Source organism: Mercenaria mercenaria, chromosome 7, assembly GCF_021730395.1.
Source record: "Mercenaria mercenaria strain notata chromosome 7, MADL_Memer_1, whole genome shotgun sequence".
Lineage (NCBI taxonomy): Eukaryota > Metazoa > Mollusca > Bivalvia > Venerida > Veneridae > Mercenaria > Mercenaria mercenaria.
The window spans coordinates 67903408-67916550 of NC_069367.1; the positions used below are offsets into that span (position 1 = coordinate 67903408).

The 13143-nt window shown below is 35.3% G+C and overlaps 1 protein-coding gene across 3 annotated transcripts in view; it reads right to left on the reverse strand.

Moving 5' to 3' along the window:
• The window catches only part of LOC123554001 (protein timeless-like), a 63288-nt gene that overhangs the window by 18212 nt on the left and 31933 nt on the right, over window positions 1–13143 (reverse strand). For all 3 annotated transcript variants that reach the window (XM_053548583.1, XM_045343810.2, XM_045343809.2), the window contains 2 exons: window positions 5290–5403; window positions 4677–4783 (listed from right to left, as the gene is read on the reverse strand). In XM_053548583.1, the coding sequence (XP_053404558.1) occupies window positions 4677–4783; window positions 5290–5403 (221 nt within the window). The remainder of the gene's footprint in view (window positions 1–4676; window positions 4784–5289; window positions 5404–13143) is intronic.

Consider the following 13143-nt stretch of genomic DNA (forward strand, 5'->3'; position numbering starts at 1 on the left):
AAGAGAGGTTCATACCAAGACAAAGTTCAGGTGAGCTAAAATGATGAATTTGCATCTGACAGATTTAATTATTACTGAAGATTTTTTTTTATAAATGTTTTAAATCAACAAATATATATGGACTACAATTATCTATTCATAAATCAGCTCTATTCCTCATAGTTCAATTAACAGTCTCTTCTGCACGAGGGAATTACATGCAAAACAACTTGTAGCAGACTGCTGCACATTCCTTGTCATATGACAAATACTATAATTACCCTACACATGATCAATGTAATTAAATACCAATAAGACTTGTAGCAAATTACTATATGTCACTAAAGATGAAATGATTGAGTAACATCTACAAGATGAATTTAAAGGGCCCACGATGGCATTACATCGTTCACCAAAATTTCACAGCTGGACTAAACAATTTTGGTAGAGGGCCACCCAAGGATCATTTTTGTGAAACTTTTTCAAGATTGGGCCAGCAGAGATGAAGGAAGACTGTGCCAAATCAATGTTCCTAGACTCCGCACTAGAACTGACTTGCTCGCAAGTAACTGACAACTTCCCTGAGATGGAGGAAGACTGACTTCAAACACATATTCTTATGTTACACTGTCATAAAATCTCTGCCTTAACTGGGTACTGAACCCACAACCTCTGGCACCATAGCCTATTCCACACCTACAGAGCTAACCAGGTAGGCGCACTATGCTAGTGAATGTACTAGAATACAGAGACATGTCTTTTAACTTAAAATTTTTGGCTGTATCTTGAAACCGACCAAATCTGGTTTCCAAGATCAGCTTTAAAGTTCTGAATAAGGCAGAAGACATGTCTACTCAAAACTCAAGCATTTGATTTCTTATTACCAAGCATAATTTTGAAATTGACCAATGACAAGGTTGAATTTTGGTAGCAGTCTACAATGATCTTGAAACTTGATTATTTGAGAGTCAAGACAAAACACTAAAATTCTATTGCCTGGAAAGAAATGCATTATAGTGGTGTAACTGCAGTCTATTAAGCATTCAATTATGTCACTGCTTTCATTTTAATGGTCTTTCAGGAGATTCTACACTCAATCTTAAACTGCCTAACAACCCTAATAATTAGTGAAAAACTAGAATGACAAAAATAAGGCCAGAATATCAAATGGATATGAGATGTAGGAGCAACATGAACATTTGAGGGAAACCTGTAAAAGGGGATGTTTGTTAAAAGCAAAGTAAATTGTGTGTAATTAAGAACAACAATTCATTTTCATCATTCCATAGCATGTAACATTTCAGCAAAATATAAGAAAGACAGCTGTTTCCAATTATCTTCATAGCCTTTCGATCAAAACAATGTATCATGTTTCTACGTAACATGTTTTTTGTTCCTTTCAAGGCTGATGATGTTTAACAACAAGAGCTGTCGGATGACAGCGCGCTCGACTATTCGAAGAATTGATTGAAGAATGGGGTCAAAATATTTCTACAGATATTCAGACAAAAGAAAAAAATACATTAGACAAACAATGTTCCCATATTTGTGGATTTTGATAAGTCTTGCACTAAATGGCAATGTGTGAACCAATTTCAAAGTCCAAAAAGGGCCATTATTCAGCCAAAATAGTTGTCAGAGTTATGTACACTTCCCTACAGATGGAAATCATGATGATAAACAAGTGTTCAAAGTTTAAAAGCCATATGTCAAATAGTTTTGACAAAACGTGGACTTGTATGAAATCAGAACCAATTTCCAAGTCCAAAAAGGGCAATAATTAAGCCAAAATATATGACAGAGTTATGTACTCTTTCCTACAGATAGAGACTATTATACTGAATAAGTGATAAAAGTTTCAAAGCCATATGTCAAACACTTTACACAAAATATAAACTGGTACAAAAACTTAACCAAGATTTCTAAGTCAAAAGGGGCCATAATTCAGCCAAAATCCTTGATGAAATTATGTACTCTTGCCTATAACTGGACATGGTGATGGTAAACAGGTGTTGAAAGTTTCAAAGCTTTATCTTCAAAGACTTTGTCAAAATATGAACTGGTACGAAAAACTTAACCCAGATTTCTAAGTCAAAAAGGGCCATAATTCAGCCAAAATCCTTGATGGAGTAATGTGCTCTTGCCTATAACTGGACATGGCTATGGTAAACAAGTGTTGAAAGTTTCAAAGCTTTATCTCAAAAGACTTTGTCAAAATATGAACTGGTACGAAAATTTCTAAGTCGAAAGGGGCCATAATTCAGCCAAAATCCTTGACGGAGTTATGTACTCTTGCCTATAACTGGACATGGTGATGATAAACAAGTGTTGAAAGTTTCAAAGCTTTATCTCAAAAGACTTTGTCAAAATATGAACTGGTACGAAAAACTTAACCATGATTTCTAAGTCAAAAGGGGCCATAATTCAGCCAAAATCCCTGATGGAGTTATGTACTCTTGCCTATAACTGGCCATGGTGATGGTAAACAAGTGTTGAAAGTTTCAAAGCTTTATCTCAAAAGACTTTGTCAAAATGTGGACTGGTATGAAAAACTTAACCAAGGTGTGACGACGACGCCGACGCCGTGGTGAGTAGGATAGCTCTACTTATTCTTCGAATAGTCGAGCTAAAAATATGACAGTTACGAAATGAGAAGTTGAACTTGGTCTTGACATTTATACAGTAAGTTAACCTTGAACTGCTCCTCTACATATCACACCTGTATCACTAGCCTAGATTTCCCCAAGCTTGAAGTGCTGCTCATGAGTTCAAACACATGTTAGCTTATACAACAGAAATTTAAGAAGACCAGTTACAGAACATGGTGTCGTCTTTAAAAAGAAAATCTCCAGCTATTTCCTAATCAATATACTCTCTCACATTCTCGGAACGTGACCGCAAATATCGCTGTATCAACACACGCGAACAGGTTTCCATGGTTCTCACTTCGTGACAATAGTTTACTTAATAACATCTACTGGTTTTATCTCCAGTCACATGTCACAGCTGTATATATGGAAACATTATTTAACTTTTTTTAAGATGCAGAATTGTAAACATGTTTAAAAGGACAACAGTATGATTATACAGAAATAATATACAAGATGGGCATTTTGACTTCACCATTAGATGCATTTACTCTTCTATGTGTAATCTTTAATATAGTACATGTATGTTTAGTTGCTTGAATTGATATTTCAACAAAAATTTTATACATTAAGCTCAAAGATTCTAGGGAAACAATGATGGTGTCTAAAGGTTAGAAAAACTTTAGAATGAGATGCCAGATGGCTTCAGAACTTTAACAACAGACTTAACAAATCTGCAAGACATTAGTAGGTGATAATTAACAAGTGACTGAGTATTGCAGTGGCAATACAGAAGTCCCCTACCAGTGAAAAAAGATTTTACTTGACCTTCAAAAGTGACCTTGACCTTTGACCAACAACATATTGCCCTCTATACACATACCAAGTTTTATGAACCTAGCTTGAATACTTTTTGAGTTATTGCAGGATCCAGATTTGCAGACAGACGGACACTCCTACATATGGGTATTTACTATTTTGTTGCTACTCTTCTGTTCTCTCTATTGTTCTTTTAGCCATGCAAAAAAGAAAAATAGCCATTAAAAGTTTATGGAATGAATGACAGCAAAGAAAATGTACAGTTACATATTATTCCTACAGCCATGCATGTATGCAAAATATTAATGTAAGCTCAGACAGACAGACGGATGGAGAGCATTCCTATAGGCCCCTCCGGTGTTCCACCAGTAGGGGACTAACAACTGTGAACTAAATAATGTTCTCAAGTATTTCAAAACATCAAAATCATAGCCCAAATATTTCAAGGCATAAACATGTTTTTAAAAATGTGTAGGCACACTCCAGCATTATTTAATATTCTCACTTATGTATCAAATCGAGAGAATTTCTCTTTAGGTGATAAAACATACCTCGCAGAAATCAATAAAGCTTTGTTACTATGGAACTAAGATGCGATCATTTAAAGATCTAGTTTATAATGTTTTTTCTCTATATAGAAATCCAAAACAGTTATGAGAGACAGCTGTTTTTCAAAAGTATTTCAGTCATGCAATGGCTGTAAAACAACCTAACCAAATTCTGAAGGTTTGTTCACCTTTTGACAGAAATTATGACTACATTATGGCTATAAGATGGTTAACATGCTCTACTTTGTGTAGAAATTTCACTAGAAACTTTAAAACCTATTTCAAGTATTACATACCATATTATACCCTGCAAAAATGCTCCTCACCATATTTTTTTTAGTTGATGTCATCAGTAAATGCCAGTAGTAATGTTATTGTTGAAATTCATAAAAAGTAGTTGGATTTATAGCATACTGTAAAATCATTTAATTTCGTGGGCATGAAATTCCGTGGATTTGGTCAATACGGTAATTTCGTGGGGATAGGAATTCGTGGATTTCAGCTTTTGAACATAAAATGAATGGGAACTTTACTTGTTTGTTGGGATTAAATTTTGTGGATTGATTCAACCACCAAATCCACGAAAATTAATCCCCAACAAATATTAATGATTTCACAGTATAAAATTTTTATGTTGTTTTTTTTTGTTCCAAAAATAAATGCAATCCAAAATACAAAGCCCCCAGAGGCAATTATTGTGATAAGGAGAGGTATACAGTACTCCTTTCTAAAAAATACTTACTCTGAAGTTCCTCAAGATACTGAAGGTCTGACTTCTCTAGTCCTCTCTCTCTATGAAATGTCAAGGTCTTTATCAATTCTCGTAAGGCACTCACACTCAGATGTAACCTGTAAATTTAAGGTTTGTGTTCATTCCAATAAACAAGGCAACAGCCTGAAACTGTTCATTTTAGTTAACAAGGCCACTGCCTGAAAGTCTTGCCCACAGTAGCTTTGACTCATGAAATAGGTGCAAAATGAGTTTTAAAACCATCTTCCAACATTTCAAAGCTATATCTGTAACAATTTTTTTTTAAATTGTCATTTTTGTGAATCTTCAAAGGCGGATTTCTTCAAGGACAAGGTCACTAGGGGGCAAGGAATCACCATGGGGGTGTAAATGAGTTTTTAAACCATCCTACAAGCTTTCAAAGCAATATAATAAAATTATGTAACTGTTTTTGAGAGAAATTTTCATTTTTGTGAATTTTCAAAGGTGTCAATATTTTTTTTTAAAAAAATGCTAATTTCTTCAAGGTCAAGGTCACTAGGGGGTCAGGACTCACCCTGGGGGCGAATGACTGAAATCCTATAGAAAAATGACCATAAAACTCATTTTAAACAAAACATTTTACCTTCTCATGCTAAGGGCGTAGTTTTTGTTGTTCTTGTATGAAAGGAGCACATCTTCTCCATTACTTATTGCCTCAAACACAAGAAATCCAAACACTTCTACTGTAAACACATTTCTGAAACAAGAAAAAATACTGTGTTAAAAGATATTGTTTCACCATTGTAAAAGGGAAGGGCCATATTTGTTTTCTAGATGGTTTGTTTGGCCAGCAGTCAAGAATCTCATTGCAAAAAAGTTTGACAAAAGCACATTCTGAGTGAAGTTTTATTTAGCTGTAATACGTATTTACTGCGATACTAACTTGCTGGCAATTGCTATTTTTTTTCTCAGCAAAATTTTATAAAATGGGGCTAATTTCATCAAAATGAAATCAAGAGTTTTTCGACCTTTGTCATACAATTGTTATTACTACTGCAAACAATTGTGTGACGTTTTATTTAAGCATACCAACTAGTTATTGAGATATTAAGTAACTTGTTGACAATGATTATCGTGAACAGAATATGTTTTAAATATGATGATTATCGTGAACAGAATATGTTTTAAAAATGATGAAGTACAAAAACAGGCATAGTTTCATCAAAATGAAAAAGCAAGAGCTACAGAACCTATGTCATTCAGTTGGCAGGTTTTCAAGTGACCTTTGATGAAAAACCAGGAGAAAAGTAGGAGCCTCTGACATAAAAAAGTAGGAAAAAGTAGGAATCTGATGATAAAAAGTAGGAACTTATGAGAACAAACTCAGGTCCAGATCCAGAAATATTTGACTGGTGAGGCATCTGTTTAAGAACATAGTGCCGAAAGGTTTTGAGGTACTGAAGGGGTATTCCCCTCATTTTAGAGGTGGAGATCAGGGGACTGTTGGACAATTTTGAAATAAAGGTATGAAACGGTGGGCTCTGGTGCATTTTTTGGTCAAAATTTGGGGTATGGGAGGAGGCATCCTAGACATTTTAGGGGGGTCAGGGGGTTCTCTCCCTGGAAAATTTTGAAATATAGGTATGAAACAGTGGGCTTTGGTGCAATTATTGGTCTAAATTTTGAGGTATGGAGGAGGTATCTCGGTCATTTTAGGGGGGTCAAGGGGCTCTCCACCAGGAAAATTTTGAAATATAGGTATGAAACTGTGGGCTCTGGTGCAATTTTTGGTCTAGATTTTGAGGTATGGGAGGAGATATCCCAGTCATTTTAGGGGAGGGGAGGGGAGGGGAGGGGGAAGGTTAGGGGGCTCTGCCCTGGAAAATTTTGAAATACAGGTATGCAATGGAGGGCTCTGGTACATTTTTTGGTCTTAATTTTGAGGTACTGGGAGGGACACTTTCCTCAGTTGGGTGCAACTTTGATGAGTATAGGTCACTTCTCAGCAAACTTGGGGGGCATGGGCACCCTCTGTCTAGCCCTGGATCTGGGCCTGAATTTTGTACATTTACTCACAATTATGCAGCAGGACATAAATCACAATATATAAGGTCTGTCTATTTTCATGATTCTTTGAGGTCCCCACTGTACATCATGAGCTACCTGCAACCTCTTATGCTTCGAAATCAAGGTCAGTCTTCAACTCACACAACAAACTGTCAGCAGGTTTCTACATGCATAAGAGGTCACCAGCAGCATGCCAAAGGTCTCTAGAGCATCACAAATACACTACCAGTCCTTATACATTAATATTATGTAACACAATTAATTATATAAATAGGCTTACAATACTTGGTAAATATTTCTTCCTCTTTAGATAAAAAAGTAGGAATAGTAGGAGTTTTTTCAAAAAAAGTAGGAACAGACGTAAAAAGTAGGAAAAGTAGGAAAAAGTAGGACTACTTGAAAGCCAGAGTTGGGTATATCACAGGAAAAGCATGTATTCAGTTTTGATAAGTTATAACTGAGATATGTGCTTGCTGAGAATCCTGAATAAGATATCTACACAAGACAATGACACTGACGAATGGGTATCCAATAGCTGAAGTGACTCATCGGGGCAAGCTAAAAAGTCAATTAAATTTTGTCAAAGTAGCCTTGTGTGAAAAATTATCGACAATTTCATTTTGAAGTATCCATGTGTATTAAATCACATCTTTCAAACAGTTCAAAAGCATTTTAATAGCAAAATTGACCTAGAACAGGGGAACATCCTTATTAGATAACCATACAACTAAAATACAATGACAGACCTTCCACTAGACCCTTTTTAAAATGTCTTTCTTGTATGAAATGATACAATCTAATGCTTGGCTACAACTTCCAACAATAAACAATTAAGTCCAAGTTGGGTACCTTAACAGCTACACAACATTGTTAATGAACCCTGCACACCCGATAATTATTTCCTTTCATAAACACAGAAAAGTACTAATAACGTCATAAAATTAGTCACTGACATTTTAGGGATTGACCGAAGCTTCAACAGTGATTCCAAATTTGAACATCTTAGATTACTATTTTAATATCATATTTGTTTCAAAAGCAGATATTGCAGAGCTTGATTTTATGACAAATTCAGGGATTGTCTCTTTGGCTAAAGGCATGCAAAATCAGACCTTGAAAACAATCCTTTTCAGCCTTTTGGAAAGAAGAAAATATCACAAGGACTTAGATCTGGTGAATAAGTGGGACGATTGTGAGTCGCAGCATTTAAATCAACTGGAAACCTTAAACAGATTCTTTTGTACTTTTGTTTAACAGCTTTCAGTACTTTGTTATATAAAACTTTCTAGTAAATGACATTCCTGACAGTGTAAGAATTTGTACAACAGTACCCCTTGAGTTACAAAACATTTTGGACACTTAAGTTTGTTCTTTTTGCAATTACTGGTCTACAGTCACCTTTTCACAGCCACTGTCACTAAAAGTATATCCAGGTCTCATCTCCTGGAGCTGTAACATTGTGCAATCATCTAAATTTGAGAACTTTTTCAGCGTTCCTACAGCTCATTTGACCCTACTGGCTTTTTGCTCCTTGGTTAACATTATGGGGCACCCATTAGGCACAAACCTTTCTTAAACCCAAGTACTTGATGAGAATCTTTTGAGTTCTCCCCATCGACATGCCAAGAAAAGACACTATCTTGGACACCTTGTACCTGGCTTCTTCATCAATCAGACATCTTACAGCAACAATGATCTCTGATGTCATTAATGATTTCGGGCTTGCCAGAACAAGCCCTGTGTGTAAGGACTGCCTGACCATTTTTAAATTTACCTACTCCACCCCCATTTAATAAACCTGCCATGTTTTGATCACTAGAAACTCTAGGTAACTCAAGCATTTCCCATTCCGACTTTGAACTATCATTGTTATACCGTATTATCGCTTTAAGGGTGTGGCAGAAATCTGACATTAACTTGCCCTAAATTTCTTTCCTTCTGACCTAATAGCAGTAACATAACGTCTGAACACATATTAAGCATTTTGTATTTTAACAAAATTAAATTATTAGAATTTTGTTGAAAACAGAATATTAACAAATGTCAATTTTTGTATAAAGCTACTAATGGATTTTAACTCTCTGATATATCTGAGAGAGAAGTACAATAATCACATGCTGAAAATCAACGTGCCTAGCTGAGACAAGCTGTCAAAGCATGTGACTAAGCCAATATCTGGAACATTTTCTAACATATTTTCACAGGATTATATAGCAGTCTCTTTCCAACTAATTATACTCCTGTGGAGATAAACTACAAACAATCATCTGAAATAACAACAGAAATTTGAATCATTTTTTTTCTGTTTTCAGTTTGCCGGGCAGCAAAACACAAAACATTGAGTGCAATGCCTGTATGATTAGCGGTATGAAAAGACAGTAATTTGTAATTAATACAGAAATGAAGATTGTTTTTATTTCATACCTTTACTCAACTCAGTAGAAAAGGATATGTTGAGATCTACAAGTAATCAGCCTGAGAGGACAGCTCTGAACAATTTCAATGTTAAAGTAATACCAGGAAATGGACCATTTGAACAAAAACTAAAAGCAAGGTCATAATAGTTTTTGCATTCATGAATTAAGAGAACATGCATTTCTAAATGAGTTACTTCAAAACTATAACAAGAGCACCGCCTTGCGGGTGCTGACGCTCATCTGATTTTTTTTGTGTAATAGAAATATTGTCCTACCCATGATTTTCTAAGTCTAAAAAGGGCCATCATTCTTGCAAAAAGCAGGATAGAGTTATGTTTCTTGATATTCAGTGTCCACTTATGATGGTGAAAAACTGTTGCAAGTTTTAAAGCAATAGCTTTGATAGTTTATGAGAAAAGTTGACTTAAACATAATACTCAACCAAGAAAATGATTTTCTAAGTCCAAAAAGGGCAATAATTATTGCAAAAAGCAGGATGGAGTTATGTTGCTTGCTGTACAGGGTCAGCTTATGATGGTCAACAAGTGTTGCAAGTTTCAAAGCAATAGCTTTGATAGTCTAAGAGAAAAAGTTGACCTAAACATAAAACTTAACCAAGAAATCTGATATTTTCTAATTCCAAAAGGGCCATAAATCTTGCAAAAAGCAGATGAGGTATGTTTCTTGCTGTACAGGGTCAACTTATGATGGTGAACAAGTGTTGCAAGTTTTAAAGCAATAGCTTTGATAGTTTAGGATAAAAGCTGACCTAAACATAAAAGTTGACCAAGAAAACTGATTTTCTAAGTCCAAAAGGGGCAATAAATCTTGCAAAAAGCAAGATGGAGTTATGTTTCTTGATGTACAGGGTCTGCTTATGATGGTGAACAAGTATTCCAAGTTTCAAAGCAATAGCTTTGATAGTTTAGGAGAAAAGTTGACCTAAACATAAAACTTAACCAAGAAATCTGATATTTTCTAAGTACAAAAGGGGCCATAAATCTTGCAAAAAGCAAGATGGAGTTATGTTTCTTGCTATACAGGGTCAGCTTATGATGGTGAACAAGTATTCCAAGTTTCAAAGCAATAGCCTTGATAGTTTAGGAGAAAAGCTGACCTAAACATAAAACTTAACCAGGCAACGCCGACGCCAACAACCGCTCAAGAGATGACAATAACTCATCTTTTTTTTCTAAAAAAATCAGATGAGCTAAAAAACGATATATAGGATGCAAGTTGTAAGTGCCCCGTAATAAAGACAATTTTTTATTATCTACACCCCCCCCCCCCCAAAAAAAAAAAACTTCCAGCACTTAGGAAACAATTAGCAGGGTATCTGCATTTACTTTATGGCTTCCATTATCTCCCATTTTAATTTGGAGAAATGACTTCCTCAAATTTCATTTAATCTTTCCCTTCCATTAACTTTATTTCTCTGGCTATGGTAATAATGATATTAGTTAAATAGGTCAGTATGTCGCAGACAGTGTATACAAACACCACTCAGTGTAATATGACTTGTTCTTCATGACTCAAGACAATGAATTCAGACAATTAAATTAAGAGATCATATCACAGATTATTCTTCCTCACTGGAAAAAAAATCTAGCAAACATCTTTATTCTCTCTTTCTAAAATAATTTATGATCTTTTCGACAGAAACTCGGATATAAAATTATTGCTTTTGTTCATCTCTATGTCCTTTTCCTAACTAATAATTTTGCACTTTAAATAATGGATAGTTCATTCAGAATATCCAAGACAAAATTCAAGCACTTGTCAAGGATTTTTCAGGTACTTGTTTAACTTCTTCATGGACTATTTTTCTTCAAATTTTATCTTGAAATCTTAGTCCCTACAGATTTTATCACTAACAAGAGCTCGTCGAACACGAAATGCCCCCCTTGATGCATTTAGTAATTGCACAAGGAACAGAAATTATATGCACACTGTAAATAAGTATATGTGAACCATGTGACCCACAGGGCGGAGCCATATTTGACCCTTGGGGAATAATTTGAATAATCTTAGTAGAGGATCACTAGATGATGTCATATACAAAATACAAAGCCCTAGGCCCTGTGGTTTTGGACAAGAGGTTTTTCAAAGCTTTTTCCTATATAAGGCTATTATAAACCATGTGACCCTAGGGGTGGGGCCATATTGACCCAGGGAAATAATCTGAACAATCTTGGTAGAAGGACCACTAGATTTTGCTACATACCAAATATCAAAGCCCTAGGCCCTATGGTTTTGGAAATGAAGATCAGAAACCATTTAAACTGTTCCTGGCCAATGTGACCTTGACCTTTGACCTAATGACTCAGAATCAATAGGGTCACCTGCTGGTCATGACCAACCCCTATCAACTTTCGTGATCCTAGGCCTAAGCGTTCTTGATTATCATCCAGAAAACTGTTTTACTGTTCAGGGTCACTGTGACCTTGACCTTTAACATACTGACCTCAAAATCAATAGGGTCATCTGTGTCATGAACCAACCTCCCTATCAATTTCATGATCCTAGGCCCAAGTGTTCTTGAGTTATCAATCCGGAAAACCGTTTTACTATTCAGGGTCACTGTGACCTTGACCTTTGACATACAGACCTCAAAATCAATAGGGGTCATGTACTGGTGATGACCAACCTCCCTATCAACTTTCATGATCCTAGGCCCAAGCGTTCTTGAGTTATCATCCGGAAACGGATAGGTCTACATTCCGACCGACCGACAGACCGACCGACATCTGCAAAACAATATACCCCTCCTTTTTCAAAGGGGGGCATAATTACAGCAGATATTGTGCTATCTGTAAACTGTGATAATATGCTGTCTTTTATGACCACAATTGGTGCATACCAGATCATAAAGAAAAAGCAGAGACATCTCACTGGACTATTTTGGTGCTGGATAGTGAAATAAGGCACTACTGAGGAAGCTGGAGCTACCACTTGAGTGTTTACTGACTCCAATGCATATGACTATATTTGACAATAGTTTAAATCTGAATCATATATGTATTCATTAATAACAGAAATAGGTTTGAAGTGTATAAAACATATAACAGAAATAGGCTGAAAGTGTATAAAACACTATCTAACATATAACAGAAATAGGCTGAAAGTGTATAAAACACTATCTAACATATAACAGAAATAGGCTGAAAGTGTATAAAACACTATCTAACATATAACAGAAATAGTCTGAAAGTGTATAAAACACTATCTAACATATAACAGAAATAGGCTGAAAGTGTATAAAACACTATCTAAGTATTAAACAGACATGTCATATCATTTGGTTGATCATTTGGAATAAATATTTCAAGTTTGAATAAAATACATTCAAATTAAAAAGCATTATTCATAAAATATTGATGCTAAGAGTTACAGATCTTGTGTCATATGATGTGAATAATGTTGTGGATAGAATAAAGTCCATTTATTAACAAGAGGGCCAAGATGGCCCTAGGTCGCTCACCTAAGAAACACACCATAACAGTGTAAAACATGTCTGACCTAGTGATTTCATGGAAACAAAAATTAATATTCTGACCAATTTTCATTAAGATTGGACCAAAAAATTGGTCTCTTGCGATAAAACAAGCATTTTCTTAGATATGACCTAGTTTTGACCCTAGATGACCAAATGTTCAAACTCGACCTAGATTTTATCAAGGCAATCATTCTGACCAAAATTCATGAAGATCAATTGAAAAATACAGCCTCTATCACATACACAAGTTTTTTCTTGATTTGACCAGTGACCTAGTTTTTGACCTCAGATGACCCATATTCAAATTCGACCTAGATTTCATTAAGGCAATCATCCTGACCAAATTTCATAAAATCAATTGAAAAAAACAGTCTCTATCGCATACACAAGATTTTTCTTAAATTTGATCTAGTGACCTAGTTTTTGACCTCAGTAACCCATATTCAAACTCGACCTAGATTTCATCAAGGCAATCACTCTGACCAAATTTCATGAAGATCAATTGAAACTACATCCT